The sequence below is a fragment of the Psilocybe cubensis genome, chromosome 13, assembly GCF_017499595.1.
Source record: "Psilocybe cubensis strain MGC-MH-2018 chromosome 13, whole genome shotgun sequence".
NCBI lineage: Eukaryota > Fungi > Basidiomycota > Agaricomycetes > Agaricales > Agrocybaceae > Psilocybe > Psilocybe cubensis.
The window spans coordinates 1,451,015-1,479,004 of NC_063011.1; the positions used below are offsets into that span (position 1 = coordinate 1,451,015).

A 27,990-nucleotide genomic window follows, 5' to 3' on the forward strand; every position below is an offset into this window, starting at 1 on the left:
GGTTCTCCTCGGTATAACATCAGCAAAAGTGCTCGGATCCCCAAATGCCTTGACAAGGCATTTGGAGGCGTCCAAAGGCCCCAATGCCCGAAAGGCATTGTGCGGTTCGTAACGAGAGACTCCGAAGACTGAAAGGCTTCGAATTATTTATTCCAAGGAAATGATTTAGGTGGTACTAAATATAGCCAAATCATTTGGTTAAAATTTGAGAGTGTCCGTAACATTTAGGCAACATTTGGGAGTCCCAAAAACATTTGGCAAACATTTGCCAGTGTTTAAATGTTTTACACTGTTCACATGGTTCCTTATTTAGTGGATCCCTCAGATTATCATAGCAAGTAAACAGAACTTGTTGCATTAAGAAAACTTATACTACAACATGACTCCAAAAGGTACAGAGAAGCGAGAAAGTGGTTAAATAACAAAATGATGCTGAGATGATGTCATCAATAGATGTTACCCATGAATTATAGGAGCTACTTTGGTTGCATGATGTAAGCAAGGTGTGTGTGCAGAAGTGCGCATATACTCACCTAAAAGTTTGGGAACTAGTGAATAATTATATACCAAGCCGGATATCCAGTAGATCTAAGGCAGAAGGAGAACGGTCTACGAAAAGGCAGATACATGGTCAGTTGAGGATGATCTAATCAGAAAGGAAGTGGCAGAATTACCTGTGAGTTAGATTCAGCTATGATATACGAAGACTTAGAGTTGAAAAGTCCAAGCCCAAGTCCCACCAAGCGTCGCCGGAGTAGTGAACATGAGAGTATGTGGAAAGAAAGAAACGGGGGTTGAAAGAGATTATTATGCACAAACAAACAAATATTTGATCTCCGATTCACTCCGATTTATGCTGATCGCATTGTGACTTCGTTGACAGTCGAGAAATTGTACAGACCGGATGACCAACTGTACAGAATTCTAATTAGAACTAATGTGGCTGTATAGCCAGTAAATTTTGGTGTGGATGAATTATTTCATCAGCATTTGAAAGTCCTGTAAACATTTCTCATAACCGAAGTGTAAAACCAAATGTTTTGTGACCTCTTTTAATTTTGTTAAATGATTCCTTCAAGGTTGCACAGTCTACGAATTTTTTTTTGTAAATTGTAGTTACTAGAAATTATTTGGTGCTTGTTTTGTGCTTCAAAAATGTTTGTGGGGCCTCCAAATGACCACCAAATGATTTGAGTGTTCCCAAATGTTGCCCAAATGTTTTGCGTGACATTACTGTGTCACGTAAAACATTGGCATGCCTTATAAGGCTCCCAAGGCATTTGGGGGTCTGGTCACTTTTGCTGATGAAATTGCCATGGGAATCTTGAAAAGTGTATACTCTTGTATCACTATCGTAGCTTATACGCTTGAAGCCCTCCGGTAGGCGCGAGAGATCCTGGTCATATCAGAAAATAAATTAATCCTTTTTGTCAATCGTATATCGATCATTAACAACAGAAAAGAGACCTTACATCGTCGTGATGGGTAAATCGGTTGCTCATACTGTACTTGATGATTGTGAAGATAGGAGTGAAGGCTAAAGGAGGTAGTAGTTGGAAGAGAACCCAACGCAGGCCGCGTGTTGATGAGTTGGCCTACAAACCAACCACCTCCAACCATCAGCTGCAACCAACCGCACATGAACGAATTAGGGGTTTCATGAGACAGTAAAATCTCCGCTTGAATTGTTACGATGCAGTCCAGACTGTCCAGTTACTGCTTGTCACGTTCTTTATTTCCTACCTCGACTTGGAGCTCGCACCATTCATCCAAGCAAATAATAGGTCTGGTCTAGATCTTGTAAATCCATAATTCCGCTCTATATCCTCTGATATTTATTCACCCCAATGAGCCGATGCAAATCTGATTATTGGTGACCCCCCCTTTTTCGCACAAATCGGGAAAAATACTCGATAGGAGGAGGCGCAGCTTCGTCTTTTGTGTCTTTATTGGAACTCTAGAGCACTCACTGTCAACTGACTGGGTTCTTGTTATTCACAACTTGTGGAAGTAGGTCTGTCTGGCGAAAATGGAATATTAGGGCAAGCTGAAACTATCTGCCTTTTACTTTGTCTGGGTTGATGCACCTCGTATGATCACTCGTGCTGTCTGATTTATGTCAATCTCGTGTTGTGGACTCTGTTCACCTTATCGCCTGGGTCTAAAGGTTTGCCAAGATACTGGCCAACGAAACTCATGACCTTCGTCACGCTGTGGTGAGGTGGGAAGGCCTATCTCTTGTATGGATGAAAGGGGCATTTATATGGCTGTCCGTTTGCACATTTAATACCAAAGTATAAACTTCTTTCCCCATACATATAAATCACAATTTTTCTTGAACCCAACTATATACCTTGGTGTCCCGGTTATAGAGAGATAATTTCCGAGCATAGAAGAAATTATCCCGATCATTGTATTTGCATGCCCTTCAGTTTGAATGGGAGCTGCACACATAAGGGTATGCTATCCATACATAAAAAACTCAGTACCATAGTCTGTGACCCTCTCCGCATGTACCTCAACTTTTGTCCGAAGATATAGAGTTGTCCAGATGAATATTATTCGTGCCTTCCGTGCCGTAGAGGCGTGGGAACTCGATTTTCGTCCCGCTTGCAGTGGCTTGCTACTTGTGAAGAAAGTAGGACAGTCATTACAAGATTATAAAATTAATCATGAGCATAAACACTCGTACATTAAAGTCACATAAGACTGAATATAGACTACTCCAATGCAATTTTCTGTCTGCAACCTCAACTTAGGCCTTTTTAAGCCTTAGCACGGCGACTGGGCTGGTCAAAGCACTCGTCTCAAACTATGAAGACAAGCTACTTCTGTAATCAGCCTACACAGGAATATATTTACTGATTAATTGGATAAATGTGCATCTTTTTAATGTTCAATCAGCGTGTGTCGATAGGCATACAGGCAATGAACTGTAATTTGTGTCCACATTTGCCGAGATTTGCCGATTCTCACGATGTCTAGGCATGCACGGCATAGACAGAATGCCGAAAAATGACTGTATATCTTCGGGATGAAGAAAGGTAAGAACAATCATACGGGGAACCTTCAGATATAAGTAAGGCAGCAAAATATGTATAAAAGGGAGTGTTTCCTCTATGTAAGGGATTGTAATTTGTATATGTGGGCACCAAAACTATATGTATGGCACTCAAAGTTGTATCTGAGGATGCAACCTATGAATATATGGATACTGGATTTATATGTTCGGAAACCATCTCTCTATATCCAGGACATCAGAGTGTGTATATGGAATTGTGTAGAATTGAGACTTCTATGTATGGGACAAAAAGTTTATTGATTGGTATTAAATGTGCAAACGGACAGCCATACATTTATGGCTACATATAGCCCATAATTGTGATTCTATGACATGACCCAGATCTTTCCTATAAACCATCCTACCTCAGAAACTCGTATACGAGACCCCTCTCTCATTTGGTAGTTCACGGCAGGATGGCCTGATCTAATCGTCACCACCATATGTCTAATATTTGGAAGACAGTTCTGCGGGCCTGATATCTTCGGAACAATACCCGAGTCCGCATGTACGAGCGCTGTGTCTCCGCTTTTTAACATAGTAGGTGGAGTTTTTTGAGATTGTCATATCAAATTCCATGCGAATTCGTTGAATTGAATCAGGTGAGAGTATTTTTGTTTTATTTATAACAATCGTATGGTACCCAGATCTCCGTTCCTCATGACATGGAAGCGGTTCACAATGTAACCTGGTTTATGTTCTCGAGTCTGTTTAGTCTGGACAAAATCTACTCATTTATAAACAAGAACCACCGGAATTTACAGCGATTATTGCAGACTCCCAAATCGGAGACGTTCTTACATACCCAGATGGAGATACGTAGTAATATACTTGAGCCCTAATGTGAATCACGTCCAAAAACAGTCATACATGTTCCTCTTTGAATGGCCTGCTAGGTGATGATCACCGTTTAATTAAAACGCATCAACTTGAACCGTAGACTGTGCTTTATACTAGTAAATCCCTGGTATCAGAAGGTATGGAACATCTTTAGCCCACGCGTCCCATTCATGGCCAAATTTTTCCCTCAACGCGGCGTCTTCATTCGACATCCTCGAAAGCGTGATTATCTGCATGTGAAGTATTGTTGGGATTAGGTATGCCGTGAACGCCGCCAGCCCAATTGGAGTTTCGAGCAGTCCAGACTCCCTGAGCCAAGACCCTTCTGAGCAGTGATATATAAACCACCCAACAGTGGCGAGTGTCAATCCAGTGTAGCTAGGATGACGGACATAAGCATATGGCCCAGTCTTTATCAGCTGGTGGTCTTTTTGGATGCTGATTTGGAAACGGAAGAAGCGACCCAAGTCCCTAAATGCGCGGATGCGTATGGCCGCCCCCATTATACTTAGGATGGCACCAAAAGCGCCAAATCGACTTAGGTAAAGTCTGTCTGGATTACGGCCACCCATCAGGAACATTGCCAGCTCTTTCTGCGAGTTTGAAATGATAGGACCGGCATGTGCAAATAGAGCTGATATCTCGACTGCAGCTAGTATAATCTGTCCAAGCTAGGTGTATATATCATGAGCTAAAAGTATTGTGGTATTAGGGATAGTTTATGCCAACGTACGCGGGCGAACTGAAGCCTGTACAGTCTCAAAGCCTGGAAATCGGTTTTTGAGGTGGGAACAACCTCCTCTGCTGTCGGAGGAGGTTGGGGTGGTGTTAGCATAACCTTGAACCCGACGGTCAAGATGATGATAATGGGGATTTTCAGCAGAGACATCTAGCAGGTTCTCAAAGGAGCTGAACAACTCACATGTGTGGCCCAAAGACTATTTAACCGCTCTCTGTTGCTGATTCCATCCTTCTTCCGGACGAAATCATTGTCGTTTCAAATAGGTCTACTTGGAGGAACCGAACAAAGCGTTGACATTTCCGCGTTATATGGGGATCGGTGTGGGTAGACTTCGAAGCGGTGCCGCCATTAACTGGAATTTAAAACCCTTAAGCCGGGCATCGATTTTCCGTTTGCGGCTCGTTTCGTACTGTGAAAAAGTGACGTTACGGTCCTGCTACATTTTATTCTATGGTTTCACAAAAGGAGAAAAGTGGTATTGTAACGGCAGATCGGGTGAACCAGTGAGAAAACAAGGTAAAGGCAACTATATCAAAATTTAATAAATTCCGGGTATCAGCCGATAAGGCACTTTGCTTGCCCATGCATCCCATTTCTTTCCAAATTTACTCCTCAATGCCTTATCCTCGTTCGACATTCTTGAGAGTGTGAAGGCGGGACCAGGAAGCATAAATAGTATGATGAACGTGGCTAACGTAATGGTTCCTCCCACCGAGTCCAGAAATGCAGACTCCCTAATCCAGGATCCTTTTGTCCCGTACCATAAGCCCCAACCGAGGTCGGCTAGGATGATACCACTGTAGCTAGGATGTCGAACATAGGCGTAAAGACCTGTTGTTACGAGTTCATGGTCTTTCTGAATACTGATGTCAAAACGGAAGAAACGGCCTAGATCCTGGTAGGTGCGCATCCTCATCAAATATCCGCATACCCAGAAAAATGCGGCGAGATAGCTTAATGGGTGGAGTTGGAGGCGTCCGGGATCCTTTTCTTGGAAATAACAGAGGTATAGTATCTTCTGCGACAGAGACGACGAGGGATATGCATTGGTAATTATGGAGATGATCTCAACGGCACCGAGAAGAGTCTGTCCAAGCTTGAATAGAGTTTCTGTGAGCACTCAGGCATTTGGATTCAAGAGAAAAAGCATACTCTTGACATCTGGAGTATAAAATTTCTGCCTGATACCCAGTCAACTTTGGCAGTGGCCACCATATCTTCCTTCGCAGGAGCCGGGTTTGGAGCCGTGAACATAGCATTGTAAGTAAATGTCAAGATGCAGATGACAGGTATTTTAGCAAGCGACATTGAGAAGGAAGTAAAGAACAAGAAACAAACATGGATGGCATTTTATACGTAGGAGAAAATGCTCCTAAATTTAGTACCTTTTATTTCTCATCTTAGCTGAATCCGTAACCTGTATGAGATCTTAGATAAGCTGAGGGATAGGAGATAAAGTTATACTGCTTCCTGCTTTCAAGTCGGGGTTACATCTTTTGAGACCGCGCCATGGACGAGGTTGACAAGCACCATTCGGATCCATAGATCAGATAAGCCTCAAAACTAATAGTAATAATTCCCAGGCAACTTTGAGTTTCAGAAGCAGTGCCTTAATCTACATGTGTGCTTCTGCCGAAGGCCCAGCAAAGAACATCAAATTAAACTAACCCCGTCGACTCGAATTTTGAGGTATCATGCCAAATCCCAACATATAGAGGCATCTTGAGCTAGTTTCAATAATTTGTGTTATTTCACGAGTGTTTGCGTTCTTCTTATTGTCGTCAGTGAACAGAACAAAAAACGTAGCTATCTTAAAAGGTACCTTAAATTTTACATGAGGTCAAGACACAAGAGCATTGCGCCAAAGCTTTTCATTGTTCTTTCAAATTAGCCGAAGTCACAGGGAAACGGCGACCTTGAGGCAATTTCGGCCCAGACTCTACATTCAGGAGAGTGTTAAATAATTTCAGCAGTGGACCAGCTTCGGACTAGGATTCACATCTAATTCACACATAGAAATGGAACTCAACTAATTAGAAAAACATTTATTCTGTCTATGTATCAAAACGTGTGGAGTGGGAGAGTCTAGTGCTAAGTTTGTAAGGAAGTGCAAAACTTCAATACCCAATGGCGCCTTGCAGCTTTCCTGCTAATTCCGATTTTGTGAAGGTGTGCTGAGGAGCGACCCTGGTAAGAACTGCAATGGTCCTGTACTCCTGCAAAGACATAAACATAAAATCACCGTCATTTTTGTCACAGTGGTTACTTTTACTTTCTGCCAAGGTATGGATGAGGCCCTGGAAGAGGCCCAAATTGTTTTAACTTTGAGAGGTGGAATGTCGGAGCTTAGACGGCACGTTTGCCGCTGAGTCATCATCGGAACGAGCCGTCAACGTAAACAACGGCGCCGGGGCGGCGTCCTGTTGCTCATCCCACTACCCTATCATTTACGCGTTTCTAGATATCCCCTCATGCAACCTTTAGGTAAAAATCGCCAAGGGGGAGGCATATCGAGTACTTTTTTGTGCCGCTCAATGTGACGCGCTAATAGACACCAGGGATGATACGGTAAGGTACTTTTTCCCGCCATTCTAACCATTCCTTCCCAAATTGCTTTTTCAGCGCATCGTCTTCCTTCTCCACGCGCAAGAATGTGACGAACGGAGGAGACAGTATGAAGCAAACGGTGAACAAGGTTAGGACCGATCTGCCGATACTATGACTCCACAAACCCGACTCTCTTATCCAGGATCCTTGCGACCCGTTCCATAAGAACCAGCCAATATCAGCCAGCATAAGGCCACTGTAGCTTGGGTGACGAACGTATGCATACGGTCCGGTGGTGATCAATTTATGGTCTTTCTGAATGCTGACGGTAAAGCGGAAAAATTTTCCCATATGTTGATACGACTGCATTCGTATCGCAGCGCCAGCAAGCCATAAAATGGCTCCCAATATGCTGAAAGCGTTCAGGCGAAGTCGGCTGGGATCCCCACCAGGAAATGTCAGGGCCGACAGAAGGTGCTGAGATAGAGGGGATGAAGGACTAGTGTATGCTAATATTGTGGCAATTTCGGCCGTTCCAAGGATGATCTGACCGACCTGGACAAGAATTAGCGATGCTGGAACAACAATTATACCGACAGCACATACATATGACGATGTGAGTATGATGTCCCGCGCTATGGAAACATCCACGCTAGCCGATGGAACCTCTTCGCCTTTCGGAGGGTCTGGATGGGGCGACGTCAACATTTCCTTGAAAGCAAGGGATAACACAGCAACGATGGGGACCTTAGCTAAGGACATTGTGGGTGATTGGAGTCTAGGTTGACTCGCACTCGTCGCCGACACACCAGACTTTATATAGGGGATGAAAAATCGCCGAATAGAAACGTTGTAGGTCTAATAATGTATCTACTCCGAGTTCCGAGTTCTGATGAATGTCATGATATGTTAGTGTTGGTATTCTCCGCGACGCTAGCTTCTAGTACCAACTAACCATTATCAAATCCCTGCGCGCAGAATTACTATTGTTCGCTGCATTGTTTGCTGTCCATGCATACCGATTATACAAACTCAGCCACCCTCATGGACATCAAACTCGTCCACAAATCCATATTTGGTGGTTATAAATATTTGCCAGTTGAACCCGGTTATACGTCTCTTCAAACTTTTGATGAACCGTCGTCCTCAGTACTACTAGGCTATATATATAGAACTATTCAACATGCAGTCTGAATTATTAGGGAGCTCATTGTTTAAAACTCACGTATTTCAGTGTATTTCTTGCACAAATTAGAGCAATCAATTTTATCGAGAAAAAATGGGCGAGAAATGGTTGAATATTCACTGGACTTGAAGGCGAATAGTGGCTAACACGTAGCTTAACGGAGAACTTGTGAATCAATTGATGTTTCGATGACGCTAGATTGGACTGAATATGTAACCTGGATGTGGTTCATCGAAAGTGCTGCAAAGACAACAACTCTCATCCCATCGGTAACCGTGATCTGAAGAAAAAACACATGTCCAATCCAAAGGTCTTTGATGAAAATGGTAACAATACCCTGATCCAGCTCTATTTTGGCATTACTGTGTATGTGGTGAGAGGTGCGGTCTGTTTCCTTGTGAGCTTCAATCTTTGTGAACACGGGAGGTAGTTATATCAGAGAGATATCCGACTGTCTGGGAACGATTATCACTGGCAGCAGGCAGGTGTGTCGATTTGAACAAAATCTTCCCCGACATTCATGTTTGACGGATTTTATCCCATCGCTGACAACATGGCATAAGCTGCCACTGTAAATTCACAAACCTTCCTTCGCAAATCGGGAAAAGAGAAACAGACATTAGATATATATGGGCAAGTGGGGTAGCAATTATAACTGACCATCATTGAGGGTAGGAAGAGATTCTACTCACCTAACAGAAGTTGACGTAGCATTTTAGACAACAAGACAAAAGAGTGGCCAATATATAACCTGCATTGAACGTAGATAACAAGTTCAAACCCGGTATTTATCCTTGGAAAGCAACTCCAGATTTGGATGTCTCAGCCAGACCACCACCAGCAAATCCGGTACCTGGAGCACAAGAAAAAAATCAGAAATGATGAGGTTTGTAATTTCTCACACGACAAGATGCATTACTAAAGAAAACGCAAAATTGAGGCGTACCTTCTCTTTTCAACTCTATCACATCTTTATCCTTTAGCTTGACATCACAGACAATGCACTGCTTCCCCGGGCGCACAAGCGTGTCTGTACACGTCTTACAAGTGACATGGCCACATGGCTTGCTTACTGTTACCCAGGAGTGAAGACAGAGAAGATGAAGACCGGGTAATTAATGGTTTCTAGATCCACTTACGGAAAAGGAGAACACTGTTTGACAGACGCTTTTTACATGATGGACACATGGGTTCAGCATCGTCTTTCTTCACTTTGGTGCTGTCTTCAGTTGTACCTGAAGATGAAGCGTTGTAAAACGTGAATTTGACAGGAATCAAGTTTTTCATGCTGTAAGATAGCTTTCAGACGACATTCAAAACCAGTGGAAGGGCAGTGAACTTACGCCAATGGATGGGAAACCGCCTGGCCACCACCGCGACACACTGGTTTGAATGAATCCATCTGCGTCTGTATCTCCTCCAAAGTTTGTGGAGGGGGTCCAGCTGTATGCGTTGGTGTTAAGGAAGGGAGCCAAAAATCTGGAAGTTTGTTTTTGAGTGCCTCGGCCTGTTCAGCTTCTATCTTTTTCAAAGCAGCTTCTTCAGCCTGGAGGGTCAGGGCAGACACGGTGCTCTGGGAAAATGAGAATGGTGTAGATGGGTTCTTGCGTTTCGTTCCCGTCTCTGTGAGCTACTAGGTCAGGAAACCTCTTGACGAGAAATATAAGTTCATACTCTGGTCATCTTCTTTGGTTTCATTTGTGGCCTCTTTTGAGCTCCCTGCACTGAGTCCTCCGAGACCTAATTGACCCTTCTCGAAATCCAACAACACGCGTTCTCTAGCTGCTTCACGCGCTCTCGCGCGTTCTGCCTCGGCTTCCTGCTTTAGAGTTTCGATCTTAGCCTTCTGTCGCTTAATGGCGTTCTTTTGAGTAACTAGAGCAGTCGAAAATCAGAACGATTGCAACAACCTTTGGGCCATAAAAATTCAATGAATGTACGCCTTCATGGCTACTAGAGAAAAAACGGGGTTCAAGACTCACGTAGATCTTTGTATACGCACTCCTTGCAGAATAAATGTCCTTCATTGCATACCAAGGGCTCGCGCGCCCGATTTAAGCAGAGCGCGCAAGCATCAAATCGACGCATAGACTCGTTTCCCAGACGTTGTTTCTTTGTACCATAGTCTAGCTTCTTATATTCCGCATAAGTGAATATCGATGATGCCGTATTGTTTTTGCTGTGTTTAGTCATGATCAGGTAAGGCAAGGATGAGACTTGTAGTTGAAATGGGGGAGCCGGGGCCGTATCGTTGCTTGAGAAAGGCTGGTGAACATCGGTGACAGCGTGCTCGTATTTGTACATGCTTGGCAACACCTTCCTCTCGATCTGAATCCTAGCGGTCCGGGTCTGGCTGATGATCAGTGCCCTACCCTTTTGTTCTTGAAGACAAGATTATCGAACCATTTCTTCCCCTCGTTCTCTTCCATTAACCACCACCATCGACATTCAATGCCTAGGAAATTGGATTTCGACGACAGTCTTTTTGCAGATTTGCCGGAATGGGCAGACGTGACGCCTGTCGAGCAATACGAGGGGGTGAACCCCGTCGCACCCATCTTTTACACACCAGAATGTGAGTCAAGTGTCCATACTGCTCTGATTGTGTGTATTTAACATAGGTACATGATACAATGACCTGGTTGTAATGTAGACACGGATGCCACGAACTACTTCCGCGCAATCGTCCAAAGTGGAGAGAAGAGTGAAAGGGTGCTAGATCTTACCGAAAACATCATTAGGCAAAATCCAGCACACTATTCTGCCTGGCAATATCGTTATGAGACCTTGGTTTCGCTTTTACCTACGCCAACACCATCTTCACATCCCCTCTTGACTGCAGAAGTGGAGCTCATGGATGAACTCGCTGTACTCTTTCTCAAGACTTATCAAGTATGGCACCACAGACGTTTGCTAGTTCAAATAACCCGCGAACCACAAAGAGAACTTGATTTTATTAAAAAAGGACTGCAAGTAGACTCTAAGAACTATCACACCTGGAGCTACAGACAATGGATATTAGGATTCTTCGGTGGAAAGGGGTCAATCAGTAAAGAGGGCGACGAAGAAATTGACGAGGATCTGTGGGCCAGTGAACTGGACTTTGTGGACACCCTTCTGGCCACCGATGTTCGAAATAACTCGGCCTGGCACCATCGCTTCTTTGTTGTCTGGGCCTGTGGAGTACGTGAAGGGGAAGAGGACCGAGAACGGGTCCTCAAACGCGAACTCATGTGAACCTTATCATCGTCTTTTTTTTCTATCTGTTTCTGACGTAAATTTTGGCCTCAGCTACGCAAAACAAGCCATATCCCTTGCTCCATCAAACCCATCAGCGTGGAATTACCTTCGGGGTATACTTGCGCACACCAATACGCCTTTTTCTTCATTAGTCACGTTTGCCGAAGCCTATGCTTATCCACGCGAATCCGTTGATGCTAAGCAAAGGGATATTGTTGATCTAGAAAACCCACTTCCGAGTGAAAGTGCAGACTTACCTTGCGCAGAAGCTATGGAATTCCTGGCGGATGCTTGGGAAGTTGAAGGAGGACAAGAAAAAATAGATGCAGCTGTGACAATGTGGACGGCCCTGGCTAACGAACGAGATGTCATGAGAAAGAAGTACGCATGTTTCCTCTTATGTTTTTTATTGTGGCAACATTTTCTGATCGTTGTATCCCCCTTACTCAAGATATTGGGAGCATCGTATTCGGGACGCGCATCTTGGTTTACGAGGAGGGCAGAAGAAGACAACGACAGCCTAAAATCAACCCTCTCCTATCAAATGCATCACGAAACGAAAGAATACCTCATATCATATCACATATCGATTGTTTGACTCATTGCGTATTCAATTTCACAATTTCACACATACAAATTACTAAAACTACACCAACCACGGCTTCGTATTCGAGAAGCCCCACGCAGCGTGGCTGTTCGGTAATCAATATTACTTGTCGATCTTCCACGAAGTTAATAAAATTTCCCTCGTGTCCTCCACTTTGATCTACAAAGGGTCCTTGTCGGTAAGGATTGCGATATTAATTAATTTAAAAAGTAAGAAAGGCGATCGGTGCCAGCCTGTCGCTTCCGAATCAACAGGAGTGGAATCAGCCAGCATATTACGCATTGGGATTTCAAGAAATGGTTTGCGATACGTCTTAGTTCAAGGCCTACTCGATAATCCCTGTTAACACGCACGAATTTCCATTCTCTGGATGGATGTACTTACGATATTTACAATTGGTGACATGTCGGTAACTCCTTCATTTTGTAATGGCGCCGGTGTTTCCTGGGTAGCAGCGAGGCCATACGGGACCCTTCCATGAAATATGTTGGTCTCTCTGGAGTGACCAACGTTGCCCACCCATACGTCGGATATCATAATCATCTTTATCGAAATTATTGAGCAATGATTCATACAGAAAATACAATTCTGATTCACCATACAATCCAAGATCGCTTGATTCACATCCTCTGTACACCTTTTGATAGTTTTCTCGACGGACCGCGTTGAGATTATTGACGATTGAGAGCGAGAAATGGCTGTTATCTCAGACAACGTTTTACGCAAAGACCTACGAGGTAATGAATCAATATAATGGTAAAGTTAATATCAACTGGGACTTACCTGCGCAGGAAATCATCGGGTTTGTATGGCGAGGGGAGCTGGGATGATTGAATATGTTCTAGACACCTATCGAGGCGTCCGAGACGTTCTTTCAGACCAGCGATGTCGTGCTGGTTAACTTTACTTTGCTAAACGGTTTGCATGAGTCAACGAGAACAAACTTACAGAATAACTGAGCCACTCACTTCATAAATTGTTAATATTTCAAGCAGACATTTAATTATGCCCTTTATCGGGCTCCCAGCGATTGGAACAGTCGTGCAAATAGGCTTGATAACCTTGAGCCAGGTAGTTGCCCCTTGAATGAGACTATTTATAGGAGGACAGATACGGGAGGGTGCATGATCGGGGATGGCTGAATTCAAGAAGGCTTGTGCGTGGGGATTCGAATCCGCTGCAGACGGGATAAACATACGCCAGAGGGTGGATTTCCTGAAAGCGTGATTGTTGCGGTCGCAGGGCAAGGTATTAGTGGCCCCCAAAATAGGTTTGGAGGACCTCCGGGATCCTAAGAAGATTTGGGAGAAGATCTGGAACATGGCAACGAAAGGCATATAGAAGGGAAGAAATTAAAATAATAAAGGGCTGGGAAGACTGTGTGAAAAGAGAGAAATGGAATAGTTTAAATGAAATACAGCGCGGTTGTGGGGAAAGAAGCTTTAGAGCAGCCAGTGGGCCCGTACATCCTTCGTTCTCAATATAAGGCAAGGTGCGCGAGCGGGATGCATGCGGTAAAATTGATGGTATGTATGCTTTTTCATGTTCTTGAGCAGCATGCGTACAAGGCGTGTTTGGAGGTCGGCGAAGCTTGATTTAGATTTCAGTGAGTGCTGCGTAACGGTAGCAGTGGCACCACTCCGGCCTTCCACCGCCATGATGACTCACTCGGGCAACAAACCTACCAAAGAACACGAATATACTTGCAACTTTATCAACAGAAAAACTTCATGCAGGTATCATACTGGGTGCATGATAGGTGCGTGTTCTGTTGGAAAACGAGCGCCCAGTTCATTCCGAATCAGTTATTGGACATCTCGATATCTATTTTTAGACCATAATCTAATCAAAGTGAGTGTTGGCGCTGAGGACGGCACCCAAGTGTCACCTTTTCTGTCACGGACAAGTCCCAAATACCCCCGAGTCTGGCAGACTGTCCGGCAGATTGTCCGCCGGACAGTCCGCGCACTTTTCTCCCAGTAAACGAGATGCCCTCCGAACATCAGTATATTTACCTTCAGTCTAGGTACATTGTAGTCAGAAAGAATGTTCTACAAGTAGCCTCGTGCTGATGATACATCTATCTAGAGTCTATACATAGACATTCTCCGTGGGCAATGGGCATCTTTTTTTGATTTTTACTTTTGGCAGACCAAATCTTGTCAGAACAAGAAAAGGACAGAAAATGGTGGTAATTACTCGGAAATCTCAACGCATGAACACAATATATTGATTTACAGTCGACGCAGTGTACAATATTTGGAAGGGTAGGGCTCACGAAGCTACAAATATCCCATATACGGGGGGTTAAAAGATGCTGTGTCGAGAGTTGAGCGGCACAGCATCCAAGGTGCAGAAGAGCGGAGTTGGCAGTATTTATGTTTTGAGTGCTTTGATGTTGATTTTTTGAAGTTTACTTAACAATTTCTGTGCCAATTTTGTGACTTTTGGCCGACCTATATCCACCCAATGGCTGAAATAAACGATAGATGCCCATGAACTGCCCCACTTTAACTGCGCCATTTGCTCCGTACAAACGTCTGGACGCCTCAATGCTATCCAGCTCAGTGACTGAGCTGTGCCCATGAGTCAGCTTTTCTACTCCATTCCCAAATCTTTCCCCAACTCTGGAAGGGGACCAGCCCCAGTGGCTCTTGTCACAGCTGTGGAAGCACTGCCACATTAGCGCTCAATCTAAAGCGCTCTGATTCGGGATTTTGATACCCCCGGTGCTGAAAACCAATAAAAGTATGTCCAGGCACTCTTCACTGCAACATAGTCCATTCATATGAATTTTGCTCCTTCATGAATCGGGATGTTGTATTGACCTGCTCATGTCTAGCCTAAACCGCTACACAAACTACCTACTGGTTCAGGTTCCGGTCGAGTCGTGAGGTGCACTGGAAATCTGATTTAAAAGCAGCATGCATTGGAGAGTGCGAATGCCCGAAGCCTGCGTAGCTTGATAATTGCATCATTCTGGCATGTCTGGCCTGACAAGAGAATGTTTTTCCCGTCCTCGATGCTCTACGCAAGAAAGCAATGAGGCTACGGTACATATAAAACAGTGGAGCCAATGCCATCGATGCACATTATCCCGTGCCTACGTAGTGGCGTTTCAGGAATATCCAGCAATGTGATGACGAAAACGACTGGGAAGAGGATGAAGACCCCCCAAGACCGCCCATGCTCATTTCCGCGGAAAGGGTGGCAGTGAATCAAATTCTAAATGAAGGACATATATGAGGTGATACTATAATTATCTATATATATGCATACAAATATGAGAGACCTAGTGGCACAGTCAGTCCTTGATCCAACGTATGCAGAACATTTCCTAGCTCTTTCAAGTCTAAAAAGATGGATGCTTATTATTAATCTTATGGACGTGAGCCAAGAGTATATTTTTTTCTCCTGATATTCATCATCTTTAATACCTTGCGAGTTCTGCATTATCGGAACGGAATCTGATCTTGGTTTGTTCAGGAGCTGACTACATGGTCTGGAAGACGGAGTCATCGAGAATGCATGAAGTGGTCCGGCAAACGCCGTTACACTTGTGCATGACATCATAACTCATCCATAGACTCAGCCCTGTTCGCCTTTCTCACTCAACCACCATGGAGACCCTCCCAGTTGATTTGTCTAGCCCTGCGATTAAATTCTACCTCGCTCTTGTCAGATTACAGGTTCTCACACCTCTCTCACTTCTTCTCAATATAGCGTCTATCCTGGTATGCACTCTTGTCGCCAACCCTTCAATACGAGAGGTTTCTCGTTTACATCCGACGGCGATTACTCCAAATTCGCATGCGATGGCCATATATATTGGGACGATATGGCTTGGGCAAATTGGATACTGTGTTCTATTGGTTCTTGCGAGAAAGGATGAAACCAAAAGGGCCATGGTCAGTGCCGTAGGATTGGCGTTGGTGTTTGGTAATATTGTTATGGGGTTGTGGGCAATTGCATTCGTGAGTGTTACAACGTTTAAAAACCACTATAAACATATAATAATCTTACAAGGTCATGCAATGGTTCTTGTTATCTACTATTCTTCTAGGGATACTTCTTCTTCTGCTCTGCTTTTCCAACGCCGCTCTTCTCATCTATCACCCGCCTGTATCTTCCAGACCCCTTGACACAGCACTCATTCACGCACCTATGCGCTTCTACTTAATTCTTCCTTTCAGTATTCTATTCCCTTTATCACTATTGTAAGAGAGTCACAATCGTTCAAGACTTAAACAACGTTGATTAACAATACCATAGCATAACGCTGGGCCTTTGGTACACACCCACACCACCTGGTCCACCAACAGACCCGGCAGCTTACCATGCGACTGCCGCTTTCGGTGTTGTCCTAGGTACCAATCTATTTGGACTTATAGTCATCGCGCTCCGCCGCGACATCATATGGTGTATTGCCTCAACGTGGATAGCCGTCAGCCTGTGGAGTGCAATGCCAAAGCCAGCAGCCGTATCTGTATGTATCGGTATCCGAAACTCAAATTTCTAAACATGCTCAACTAATATATGGATATATAGATTACTGCAATCACATTCACCGTACTACACCCACTCATCCTACTCCTGTCCCTCATATATGAACGTTTCTATTCACGGAAGCGCCCAAATCGAATCGCACTAGTCGGAGACGAACGTGGGCTATACAACACTCCTACTCCTGACCCTACACCAGCAAACTTCGGCCAAACTCGAACGGCAGAGATACCGAACGGACCAGCTGAAATTGACGAAGAAACATGGGGTTAATCAAGACTTGTAGTTGACTGGACCTATTGTTGACGATGTTTGAAAAACATTTATGCTCCAGATCATTCCGCTGGTGAATGCAGCCAAAAGCAAGAAATAGACTGAAGGGAGGCTTGAAAGACCCGAAATACCCTGAATACTAATAACGCCTCCGCATTCGCAGTCAAAGGCAGCAAGTTGCAAGAAATGAGTGGAAAGTCACGCAACGCTATATTGCAACACTTTGCCTTATCCAGCTTCATTCAGTGAATCGAAATCAGAAGGTTGTAATGGACATGTTATATAATAGTTGTTTGGGTTTACAGAAAATCCAAGGAGAAAGGGAAACGCAGGGACCCTGCGAGGTCATATATCCCTTGACATCTGAATAGTGTCCACTGGCACTTAGTCATTCCCAATAAGTTGTCACCACCGAGGCATGATACCATGGCACAGATATAACACTCGTGAAGTGTGAGTGGTCTCAGAGACAGTAACGAGTGAAAGGCGCCAAGATGAAGGCCTAGTATCAAAAGAGGAGAAAAGAGGACGACGTTATCTTAGTTATCTTCCCGTTGCACTGAAGTATGCTAAGACATGAGACAAAGGATGCACGTTTCGCAACCTGAATGAAAGAGCATAATCAGCACTGTAGACACTGGTAAAGAAACATAGGAAAAGGAATCAGAGATCTTGGTGGAAAGGTAGTCTCATTGAACTTGAAGCTCTCTGAAGTAGCAAATATATCGTTGTCGCATCATAACGGAAAGGGGAGAAGGGAAAGGTTGAACACTACAGCAATGTACAAAGCTTACCTTGCTGACGTAGGGGCGCCACATTCCAAACATGATAAATCAGCGACAGTGAAGTCAAACGAATCATCCATCACTTCGAAACTGGTCTCAACTTGGTATATGATAGACAGATGAAGAGAATAGGATAGGATGATATGTGTCCTGTAAATTAAATCGAGTCAGTTAACTGGTAATTTAGAAAACTGTTTGGAGAAAAGATAGAATCAGATAGGAGCGAAAGACATTAAGATGCTAGTTGTCAACATAGAAAGATTCGGAGTGAACTATGCAAATAGGTGTTTCATCGTGTAAAACTCAACATGCACCGCCGAAGACAGTGACAAGTTTGACAAAGAGCAGAAACAGACGTACCATTCACTTTCCTGAATGACTGAAGAAGTCAATAACCTCCAGTTGCCAACTAGAACTGAAGCTATAATATCAGAGTGACCACAGAGACTTGAGCACTGTGCAGTGATAGCGACGGGATGCTTAGACTGCGCGCAAAAGATGCGACGTAACAAGACCTGGAAGACGGATGTCTAAATTGTGGATATATCAAAGGAAAAATGTCATAGGAAGCATATGCTGGCCATAGTGAGCGGATGGATGCGTGCCAAAAAAAACTTGCATAATAAAAAAAAGACGTAGACAATGGGATGACCCTGATGATGCTCTCCAACGCTCCCTAGTGACTGCGCACCGCTCTCATGTACCGCTGACATCTATCCTCCTCCGACATGCGGCGCCAGCGAACGGGTTCATGAATGGCCATATCGTGAATCTCTGCAGATTAATGGCGTTTACTTCTCGGGGTTGGGGTTCCTAAGGAAGATGATGGGTCAGCATTGAGTCATTTCAAGTAAGGAAATGAGGAAGGGTCAGATAGGAGCGAAAGACGTTAAGATGCTAGTGTCAACATGGAGATTCGGAGTGAACTATGCAAAATAGGTGTTTCATCGTTGAATGTACAAAGGTGGGCGGGTACGGGGTGTGGATTTGGCGATAAATCGACAAGAATTAGCAACTCACATCTTTCTCTTGCCGCCAGGCAGTGTGGTGACGTTCACGAAGCTAAAATTTCAACATTTAATGAATAGGCAGTTTCCAAACATATTTTCCAACCAAACGCACCGCCTGTTATAGAGAATGCGCTTCTTGGCACGACCCTTGGGGGTCTTTTTCTTCTCCTGCTTATCGACCTTGGGGGTCTGCGACTTGACTTTACCAGCGCGGGCAAGAGATCCGTGAACTGAGCGCCATCCAAATCGTTAGAAGAAGTTGCAAGGTGACCGAGCAGAGGTTCACCAACCTTTTCCCATGGTGTCTTGAGGTTGCGGTTGGCGATGAGGACGATGATGAGAAATGACTGGAAACTGTACAGTTTGAGAAATTAAAGTTTCGGTAAGAGCCGGCTTTTTGAAACCGCTCACGTGAAATTTGCCCCGCATGGACACTCCTTCGCAATGACGTCGATCATGACTTGCCAAAGTTACCCCTATGTTCAGGCTACCATCTATTGGGAGATCCCTGGTGTCGAGAAAGCTACAAAGAGGTGCTCATTTCGGTGCTAAAAGCGAAGGAATCAATGAGAAGTGGAAGCAAGACGACTTGGATGGGGTAACAAACACGAGAGGTACCATACAATCGCCTTTTTATCCAGCTCAATATAACAGTAACTACAGGCAAACTTTCTCCAACTTCATCGCACTTATTCAAGCTGATACTCCCCATGTCGAATGCACACCCAACTGTTTTGCTTTTGCATCCTTCTCAACCCCTTTCTCATGTTAGCCAGCTCATTCGGTCATCTCTACCCTCGACATCCCCTACAACAACTATATCATTCAGAGGTGTATCTATGCCAGGAAGGCGCCCATTCCAGTGGTCGGACTCGACGGAGCTAGGAGACTTTCTGAGAGACGCTGCTCGCTCATCGGAATTTACCATATGTTTCACAGAACCCACAGATAACTCGCATATCCATCTTTCTAGTGACCCTATTCGTACCCCTAATGATAATGGTCACAAATTGGAAAACCATTCTTCTTCAAAATCAAGCTCTTCACAATCCAATATGGTTATCTCAATACCCTCATTTAAGGATCGAACCCGCTTTCTCCGAACGCGCCTTGACCAGATTCAACGTCAGCTTGGTGAGATGGAAAGCCTCAAGGCTCAATGCGACCATGAGGCTCACCGCGGTGCACGGCGGATGGCGCTTGGCGGATTTGGCACGTTGGTAGCATACTGGGCAGGCGTTTGTCGCCTCACATTCTGGGACTATGGATGGTGCGTATCTTGATCACTGCGTTTGTCGAGTATCACCCAACGCTGAATATCTAGGGATATCATGGAACCAATCACATACCTCTCCGGTCTATCTACCGTCATACTAGGATATCTGTGGTGCGTTTAACCTACACTTCGTTTTATCGCAGTATCTCATGACGCGTGAACCCAGGTTTCTGTATCAAGGTCGTGAAGTTTCATATACGTCCGTTCTCGCACGGAGTATATCCAAACGACGCGAAACTCTGTATAAATCCCACGGACTCGACATTGAACGCTGGTATGAACTCGTTGACGAGCGAAAATCGCTCCGTGCGACAATCAATCGAATCGCACAGGACTATGAAGGCGGAGAGATAGAGGACGCGTCCGATTCCAACAAATCTCCAGAAAGTATTCCTGTCGAACTTCAAGAAGTTATTGACAAACCGCTCATAGCTTCTGAAGAAACTGCCGAGTCATCGAAAGATGCTCTCTCGCATGCACACGAGGATACACAACTGGATCATTCTCAGGACAGGAAATCTAACGAAAGGACCGTTGACAGTCCCTCAGAAGAATCAGAGAACAAAGGCCCTTCCACCAGCAAGTCAGACCGTTAAAATATATCATATGTATACCTATTTCTGTGACTGGACTCATTTATTTCCGGGTGGCCCAAGACGAGCTGTCTCGGTGCAAACGTTGTACCAAATGGGCACTGGAAAATGTCAGTGCAATGTCAGTGCGGTCAGTGCATGTCAGTGCATACCACAGTAATGTCAGTGCAGACTGCAGTGATGCCAGTGCAATGTCAGTGCATGTTTCCAATAATCTATAAGTTGGTCAATGTGTGTCAGTACATGCATGTGTGTGCAGGGTTATATTAGTGCATTGGTTAGTTCATCGTGACGGTGTGGTGGCAAAATTTGAACTTGTTAAATTGGGGCCGTGAGAAAGTTAACTTGGGGATGATTATAAAGCATACGGTCTTGGAGTTTCTGGGTCAGGCATGGCTGAATAACATGATATAGAAGTAAATATATATTCTCTACATTTTCAAGTAACAATCTGGTGTACTAAATCAAGCATAGATGTGGGAAAAATGAATGAATTGTATTGGAATCATTAAATAGGCGCCTCAGAGTATTCCTGTGTACAACTGATCCAACATGCTCGTTTGACAATGATTTGGGATCATCCTTGGCTGCAGGCGCAACAATGCTTTGGTATTGGCCTTGGATTTGGGTGCGGATTTCTCGTAGGTATTTTGATGTCCCCATGTCACAGCTGAAAGGGCAAGGGAATTACAAAGTTTCATTGAAGCACCCTAGTCAAGCGGGTCTTGGGAAAAGCTGATGGACCAGAGAAAACTCATACAGTCTACTTACCTACCATTGTATTCTTTGTTTGAAATAAAGGATAACATGATTATAAGGTAAAAACAATGTCAGTGCATCGTCAGTGCACCATTAATGAAGGTCAGTGTATGTCAGTGCATGTGAGTGCACCGTCAGTGCATGTAAGTGCACCGTCAGTGCATGTCAGTGCAAAGTCAGTGCAATTGCTTGGCGGTCAGTGCATGTGTCAGTGCATCAACTCTTGGTAGTCAGTGTAAAGATAATTCTAGGAGGATAGTAGATCTCTAGACACTTATAATACATGCAAAATCCGTCTAAGTAATCCTGCACTGAACACAGTTTCATTGTATATAAGTAAAGACTTCAAATTTTTCACAAATCCTAAGTGATGTCAGTGCATGTCAGTGCATAGACATTATATTGTCAGCGCATGTCAGTGCCGACGTGCACTTACATGCACTGACATGCACTGACATTTCTTGTTGCCCTGTACCAAATATAGGGTACTCCTAAGCCTTTTAATAACCCGTTGTTTTACAAGGTACATTTCAAGGCTTTGAGGCGGGGATGGGCGGGAGGTACGTTGACATGGACATGCTGAATCATTCCATGACAGTTTTTGTCCAAAATGTTTCTGCCTGTCGGGGTAAATCATATCTACCAAACGAGAAAATCGAATGAATTGCTGTCGGCCATTTGGATGTACTACATGATTTGCACTTTTTTTGCAAGACTTCAAGAATACCTGTTCTTCCATTCAATTTTAACACCTATTCCAAGTTTGACGAATACTTTGGCCGGAAGCTAGGTGCACTGTTGCAGTGATAATAATGTACCGTCATATTCAATTTAACCAGGGTCCGGTGATCCTTTTATACTTCACCTGCTAATCCCAGCCATGTCACGCCACGAATTTTCCATGAAATGCAACTTGAAGGCTGTGTTGATCCTGGTTGTTGGCTGAGGGTTAAACATACCTTCGATCCGTTTCTCCGAGCCTCTTGGTCTATAGCCTCGGTACACATGCGTCGTGTGTGCTGACGCGTGACCTAATAATGTACAGTGTTGGTCCGTGCACACCCATCTTCCGACATGCCATCCAAAGCTTGAAGTTGGCGTCAAGCCTTGTCATCCCGAGTGTAGTACTCGGAAAGGGAGCATGCGCTTACCATCCTTGAATTTGGTCATGACAAATTTCTGTACCAGAAAAACGGCTGAAAACGGTGCAGGCAGTGTAAATTTCAATGAACAAACTTTGACGTTGAGCGTTATGGCATTACTCAGAGTGAGTTGCTTTCAGCACCTTTTTTGACATACGGGTTTTGTATGCTTCATGATAATTTTACGTTCAAATACATAGATGCAGAAGGACAAAATTCAAGTATTGAATACGGAGGTTCGACATATTAAGCGCCTGCCTGCGAGAGATACGGAACTCGATCAGAATTCCTGGATACCTCCCGCACGTCTGTATTCGTCTTGTTCTGTTATAGGGAATGTGTATGGAAGTGCTTCTCACGACAAAGTTTTCCGGTGTGAAGTACAGGAGACTCACATTCCCCAGAATATATGAATTCGATATTAAACGACGGGCATGTACGGTGGAGAAACTCCTAGAAACTCGTGATCCACAGAAGATCGGATGTCGTATTGGGTTATCTATGGAACTATCACAACAAAGTTGAATGAATCTATTTCCTGCTAAGTATTGTCTACCGTGCTTGCTTTTTAGTACATCCATCCTATGTAACTTGTTAAAAAACATTATATTTAAGTCGATGTGGGCGCTTTGCTCAATTTCAGCATTGCACCTTCAAGTTGTCAATGGGATAATTGGGAACGTGAGTATGATTACGGACGTTAAGAACCGATAACTCACTTTGACTTCTCCTTAGATGGCCGGTGCACACTGTATCCCGTAGCTACAAATAGATATCCATTCACCAAATTTAGACTTGTTCTTCTGCTGGAAGTAGGTATTATTAAAAAAGATCGGGCGTTTACATAACTCTACTGTGTACCATACGCTCGATTAATTTTTCCTCTGAGAGACAGGCATACGATACTAGATGAGGTGCATGAATGAGAAGTATATAAGCAGCTGGTGTTTGTCGACATACTTCACTCAACCAGTCATCTCTACTTCTCAGTTATCCACACACAACCAGGTGAATAATGGGCTGCACATAAATCTTCAAACTCCTCTGACTTACAGACATTTCAGAACAACCCGTTGAACATCATGCAAGCTTCCTTTGCCACCGTTTTCTGCACCATCCTCGCTGCCATTGGTCTTTCCAATGCTGCGCCCAGCGGTCCAGTTTCCAACAGCACATTGTCCCCCCTCGCGGCGCCATTTGGAATCAACTACGGAACAACCTGGAACAACGACGTCGCCTGGGTAGATGGTCAATCCAAATGCAACTTCGTCGTTGTTGGACCCGTACGTATTTTCACAAAATAATCAACGAGATATCGAGCTAATCATCGTTTGTCGTTTAGCTTGGGGCAAACCCATGCGGAAGGCCCTTCACCATTAACGGCCAGACCGGATTCACGTTTGAAGGTTGTGGCGGCGGTCTGTGGATAAACAAGAATGGCCAGTTCTATGCGAACTGTGGTAGTTTGAGCGAGCCCGACGACTGCGGTGTTCACACCGAATTCCACTGCATCTGAAGGATCAACACAATCCTTCTGTCTTCTTTGACTGGAAACCACATATATAGAAACCTGCTGTCATTTGCTCTAGCATGACGTTAAATACAATATACATAGAAAAATCCAAGTTTTGCTCTGCCTGATGTCGCTTATTTACATCAAAATGTCTGGACTATAGGCGAGGAGATCCGTAGTCTTGCTGAAGATAAGCTCAAACCTGACCTCATTTTTTATACTAAGTTCAATCAGGTCAATTTGCTTGTGATATGATTAATCTCACATCAGATTCCGGATGGTTTTATATAAAACGGTTCGTAAGTGGTTCGTAACTTCGTCGCCGGTCATGTGCTCACGTCTATCCCTTTTGGGTACTGGAAGCAAGTTGTTGATGTCGATCCATCCCCAGAGTCTCTTCATCGGTACCTTGTACTAAACATGCAAAGTCAAATGTCAGGCTATACATATTGATAGACAAGCTTATCGTCACACGAACTAGCCGCCTTACTTTCAGCAAGGCGCCGATCAGTAAAGGAAATATATATTTCGATGTATTTTTCTTCACCTTTGTAGTACAACGCGCGTTTCATCACTCATTCACAGAGACGTTTTTAATTCCAATCTCACGTTTAAATTCTACTTTCAGCAAGGTATTTCCGATGAGGAATGGCATCGATCGGCGTTTTAATGAGAAACCGCCTCGGAGAAAACGACACTCTAAACATACATAACTTTTTCGCCTCGGCAGGAATCTAAGCGACTAGGCATTATATTTAGCGCTCTCTGCTAGACACGTTTGTTTCTTTTGTATAAAACTAGCCTCCATCTGCATGTCATCATTCAGCTATTGTATCCCATGTCCCTCGTCAAGATACCTCTCATCTGCATATTAACGCTCACATACAATGCTATGTTTACTCCTCCGAATCCACTTCCTGCAAAGGAGGACTTGGTGGAAAGAACACAAATAGAATGGATATCTGGAAGGAAGTTTACCCTCCCAATGTTGCGAGTAAGAGAATACACACCTCATTCACATTATTTTAATCTGATTGCTCCCTTATATTCTAGCTTGGACAAACCCTTCTCAGCGCTGTTGAAATTGTAGCCATAATTGCCAGCAACAATCCGTCATCGTCTGCGTCGCAGAAGATACTTTCTCTCACCTTTTTCGAAGGAAAAGATCCAGGAAAACTCCAACTCCACCCACTGAGCTACCTCGCTGCATTTTTATGGCTATCTGGATACGCAATGAGGATGCGCACTTTCCGAGACCTAGGACAATTTTTCCACTTCCACGTCAGTGTTCAAAAGGATCACCAGCTCATTACATCGGGTCTATATACATACGTCCGACATCCTAGTTATAGTGGAATAATTTTAGCGGATCTCGGGTTCTGTCTATGGCATGGAACAAGAGGATCGTGGGTCAGAGAGTCACAATTATTGGACTCAGCGGGAGGAATAGTGGCATTGAGCATCTTCGTTGCAATGTTCATGCTTCCTGGTCCCGCTCTTACGCTCTCAAGGATGTCGAAAGAGGACGAGGCGCTAAGACGAAAGTTTGGAAAGAAGTGGGACACATGGGCAAACAAAGTGCCTTATAGGCTGATACCTGGAGTCTATTAAATTAGGGTATATGGGCAGTTATTGTAGCGACTTTCCCTGCCAGTGTGGTCTGAACAAATTTTCATTTAAATGATATGTATGCTAAACTTCCCTGACAGCACCTTCATCTATCTGTAATAGTTACGACATATTTGATTTACTAGCTAGTCCAATTACAAGCATGTTTACTCTGAGAAACTAGAGGATTCGGTAGGTGTGCTACGTTCAAGAAGGAATCGTTGTAACAGTAGACAAAGTTCTACTTAAAGCTGGGGAATCGCCAATATTCAAGGTTTGCTTGAAGTCAGCTGTATATGTTACTCCATCAATAACCACATGGAAGTCTGCTGTCAATGACGTAGAGATATTGGGTCTGTTAACTGTAGCAGTGTAGGCCTTGTATCCGGAGGCTACTCCAGAGATGGTCACGGGTGTAAGGTCCACCGTGATATCGGTCAATGGACCTGATCCAACTCCTCCTTTATCGAAGGCGTGCAGAGTGGCGCTGGTAGGGTTGCTTTCTGTTCTGACCTGTAAAATGATATTGTTAGTATACACGTCTACATGATCTATATGAAGTGTTCGCACCCCAACGACGAGGTTGTAATTGATTCCGCCACTGCTACCAAGGCTAAAAGAGCTTATGCTTGGCAAATAGATGACTTGGTCTTGCTGAATGGGATATCCTTGACCGCCATTATCATAAGTCTGAACAGGAGAGCCGTCGCCTTCATCGACTTGGAACCAGAACTTGGATACCGACGCCGCGGCGTCAATAGGCGCTGCAAACTGGTATGTTGGAAGTGTAATTCCTTGCGCTTCAGTAATAGGTGAAACCACAGCGGTTTCAACTACCGGAAGCGATGCAACATTGGTCCTCCCATTGCAGTTTGTAAATTGTCCTCGTGCGTCACACCAAAATAGCTTTACGGATCGGTTGGGAGGAATGGGGACGTTTGGTGCTTGAGTAAGCTGGATTTACGAGGACAATTAATTGAGAACAGTAAAGCTCAAAATTGGAGAAGAAAAGCTTACGCGTAACAGAACATCGAGAATGAGCTGTGAGCCAACTTGAGTAATTTCTGCAGATGATACTTTGACTGGCAGTGGCTCAATAGTATCGGTCAGCACGACTCCATTTGGGACTGTGTTAACCATTTTCTGCAAGAGAGTGGTACAGGTATCTTTGAAAGCTTGTGCAGAGTTCATACTACCGGAGATCGTTAGCGCCAAAGTGACTGTATGCTCTAATTATCCATGTTGACATACCTATTCATGGTAACATTCCCATCGCTGCTGAAAATCCTTAAGTCGGACGCAAATGTTTGATCTTGAACAACAACGAGAGGATTAGCCGTTGTGCCAGCAATGTATTCGCTCACACTGTTCGGGGGGATTAACTTTGAAGACATTATTACTTGGATTTATCACTCACACAGCGTGGTCATAGGCGTCTGTTGTGTCAAACGTGGTATCTCCGTTTGGAACAATATCAGGGAAATCAGCAGTACGAACGGCGCCCAAGGTGTGTCCACATGCAACAAGGCTGATCATCTCTGTGGGAGAAAAGCCTTGTTGTCGGAAGCTTTCGGTGTGGGATTGCAAAGTTTGCTGCGGTTCTGGAACTCCTAGACGCCCGGCTTCTGATGCGTCCACGCGACCACCCTTAAATGGAATTATCGGCCCGCCACAGGAGGCTACAGCCCAGCTAACGCCTAGAGCTATCAAATCGGCGCCTAATATTGAACAACCATGAAAAAGTATCCTACAACGCAATGTAGCAGCCGGACTCACGAGAAACATATTTGTTTGCAGACACAGAGAAGTCAAGAGTTACGGTTTCAACGTTTCCTTGACCTACATTCTGTAACAATATGTTATAGTTAGAGGCAATTTCAAACTTGTTCTTTAAGTTAACAAATACCTCAGCGCGATCAAGTTCAAAGAATATGGATGCGTCAAGCCCTCCGGTTCCATCGTCCACATTATGTGTGGCCATGTCGTGATAAGCCTGTACATACGATCTTAGACGCCGATAGTTTAATAATTCTTTGAAACTAAACTCACCAGTCGCACCCATTCGGCGGCAACTGTAGAAGCGGTGGGTGGATTACGATGTGTGCAATGTCTGGTAACACCACCAATATCAAGCCCAATATGGTCAGTCCCCTCAACTACGAACTGCTCAAGAGCATCGTATTGAGGTGATGGCCATTGGTAGGCAAGACTTGATGTGATTAAATTTGGTGCGAGAAGTATGGCGGTGAAAACAGTCCGTGGTGAAATCATTGTTTATCAGAAGGGGGCAGAATTCTCAATAGCT

At 44.2% G+C, this 27,990-nt stretch overlaps 12 protein-coding genes across 12 annotated transcripts; 5 read left to right on the plus strand and 7 right to left on the minus strand.

Moving 5' to 3' along the window:
- Nucleotides 1-4,014: 4,014 nt before the first annotated feature.
- On the minus strand, nt 4,015-4,790 carry JR316_0013191 (uncharacterized protein; the record flags this gene model as incomplete). Its single annotated transcript, XM_047898803.1, has 2 exons — nt 4,015-4,572; nt 4,635-4,790. The coding sequence occupies 2 exons, from the start codon at nt 4,788-4,790 to the stop codon at nt 4,015-4,017; spliced, it is 714 nt and encodes a 237-aa protein (XP_047742351.1).
- Nucleotides 4,791-5,181: 391 nt separating this feature from the next.
- Nucleotides 5,182-5,951, minus strand: JR316_0013192 (Protein-S-isoprenylcysteine O-methyltransferase; the record flags this gene model as incomplete). The annotated part of the gene is made up of 2 exons (XM_047898804.1): nt 5,182-5,739; nt 5,796-5,951. 2 exons carry the CDS (start codon nt 5,949-5,951, stop codon nt 5,182-5,184), a joined length of 714 nt encoding a protein of 237 aa, XP_047742352.1.
- Nucleotides 5,952-7,187: 1,236 nt separating this feature from the next.
- Nucleotides 7,188-7,952, minus strand: JR316_0013193 (Protein-S-isoprenylcysteine O-methyltransferase; the record flags this gene model as incomplete). Its single annotated transcript, XM_047898805.1, has 2 exons — nt 7,188-7,745; nt 7,797-7,952. The coding sequence occupies 2 exons, from the start codon at nt 7,950-7,952 to the stop codon at nt 7,188-7,190; spliced, it is 714 nt and encodes a 237-aa protein (XP_047742353.1).
- A 1,212-nt stretch (nt 7,953-9,164) lies between these two features.
- Nucleotides 9,165-10,680, minus strand: JR316_0013194 (E3 ubiquitin-protein ligase CSU1; the record flags this gene model as incomplete). Its single annotated transcript, XM_047898806.1, has 6 exons — nt 9,165-9,229; nt 9,323-9,448; nt 9,516-9,664; nt 9,720-9,999; nt 10,051-10,251; nt 10,359-10,680. 6 exons carry the CDS (start codon nt 10,678-10,680, stop codon nt 9,165-9,167), a joined length of 1,143 nt encoding a protein of 380 aa, XP_047742354.1.
- Nucleotides 10,681-10,827: 147 nt separating this feature from the next.
- On the plus strand, nt 10,828-12,140 carry JR316_0013195 (Protein farnesyltransferase/geranylgeranyltransferase type-1 subunit alpha; the record flags this gene model as incomplete). The annotated part of the gene is made up of 4 exons (XM_047898807.1): nt 10,828-10,951; nt 11,030-11,609; nt 11,668-11,997; nt 12,068-12,140. The coding sequence occupies 4 exons, from the start codon at nt 10,828-10,830 to the stop codon at nt 12,138-12,140; spliced, it is 1,107 nt and encodes a 368-aa protein (XP_047742355.1).
- A 425-nt stretch (nt 12,141-12,565) lies between these two features.
- JR316_0013196 (uncharacterized protein) lies at nt 12,566-13,881 on the minus strand (the record flags this gene model as incomplete). The annotated part of the gene is given in 6 exon segments (XM_047898808.1): nt 12,566-12,589; nt 12,608-12,766; nt 12,821-12,953; nt 13,007-13,134; nt 13,192-13,536; nt 13,690-13,881. 6 exon segments carry the CDS (start codon nt 13,879-13,881, stop codon nt 12,566-12,568), a joined length of 981 nt encoding a protein of 326 aa, XP_047742356.1.
- Nucleotides 13,882-15,843: 1,962 nt separating this feature from the next.
- On the plus strand, nt 15,844-16,999 carry JR316_0013197 (uncharacterized protein; the record flags this gene model as incomplete). Its single annotated transcript, XM_047898809.1, has 4 exons — nt 15,844-16,197; nt 16,250-16,440; nt 16,496-16,709; nt 16,772-16,999. The coding sequence occupies 4 exons, from the start codon at nt 15,844-15,846 to the stop codon at nt 16,997-16,999; spliced, it is 987 nt and encodes a 328-aa protein (XP_047742357.1).
- A 1,576-nt stretch (nt 17,000-18,575) lies between these two features.
- JR316_0013198 (40S ribosomal protein S30-A) lies at nt 18,576-19,094 on the minus strand (the record flags this gene model as incomplete). Its single annotated transcript, XM_047898810.1, has 4 exons — nt 18,576-18,597; nt 18,805-18,846; nt 18,907-19,024; nt 19,085-19,094. 4 exons carry the CDS (start codon nt 19,092-19,094, stop codon nt 18,576-18,578), a joined length of 192 nt encoding a protein of 63 aa, XP_047742358.1.
- A 410-nt stretch (nt 19,095-19,504) lies between these two features.
- JR316_0013199 (Calcium uniporter protein 5, mitochondrial) lies at nt 19,505-20,666 on the plus strand (the record flags this gene model as incomplete). Its single annotated transcript, XM_047898811.1, has 3 exons — nt 19,505-20,064; nt 20,119-20,181; nt 20,237-20,666. The coding sequence occupies 3 exons, from the start codon at nt 19,505-19,507 to the stop codon at nt 20,664-20,666; spliced, it is 1,053 nt and encodes a 350-aa protein (XP_047742359.1).
- A 2,980-nt stretch (nt 20,667-23,646) lies between these two features.
- Nucleotides 23,647-24,080, plus strand: JR316_0013200 (uncharacterized protein; the record flags this gene model as incomplete). The annotated part of the gene is made up of 2 exons (XM_047898812.1): nt 23,647-23,847; nt 23,907-24,080. 2 exons carry the CDS (start codon nt 23,647-23,649, stop codon nt 24,078-24,080), a joined length of 375 nt encoding a protein of 124 aa, XP_047742360.1.
- An 835-nt stretch (nt 24,081-24,915) lies between these two features.
- JR316_0013201 (putative 7-dehydrocholesterol reductase) lies at nt 24,916-25,688 on the plus strand (the record flags this gene model as incomplete). The annotated part of the gene is made up of 2 exons (XM_047898813.1): nt 24,916-25,071; nt 25,131-25,688. The coding sequence occupies 2 exons, from the start codon at nt 24,916-24,918 to the stop codon at nt 25,686-25,688; spliced, it is 714 nt and encodes a 237-aa protein (XP_047742361.1).
- A 204-nt stretch (nt 25,689-25,892) lies between these two features.
- JR316_0013202 (WSC domain-containing protein) lies at nt 25,893-27,956 on the minus strand (the record flags this gene model as incomplete). The annotated part of the gene is made up of 8 exons (XM_047898814.1): nt 25,893-26,198; nt 26,256-26,639; nt 26,703-26,877; nt 26,937-27,050; nt 27,103-27,403; nt 27,462-27,531; nt 27,592-27,678; nt 27,735-27,956. 8 exons carry the CDS (start codon nt 27,954-27,956, stop codon nt 25,893-25,895), a joined length of 1,659 nt encoding a protein of 552 aa, XP_047742362.1.
- Nucleotides 27,957-27,990: the final 34 nt, after the last annotated feature.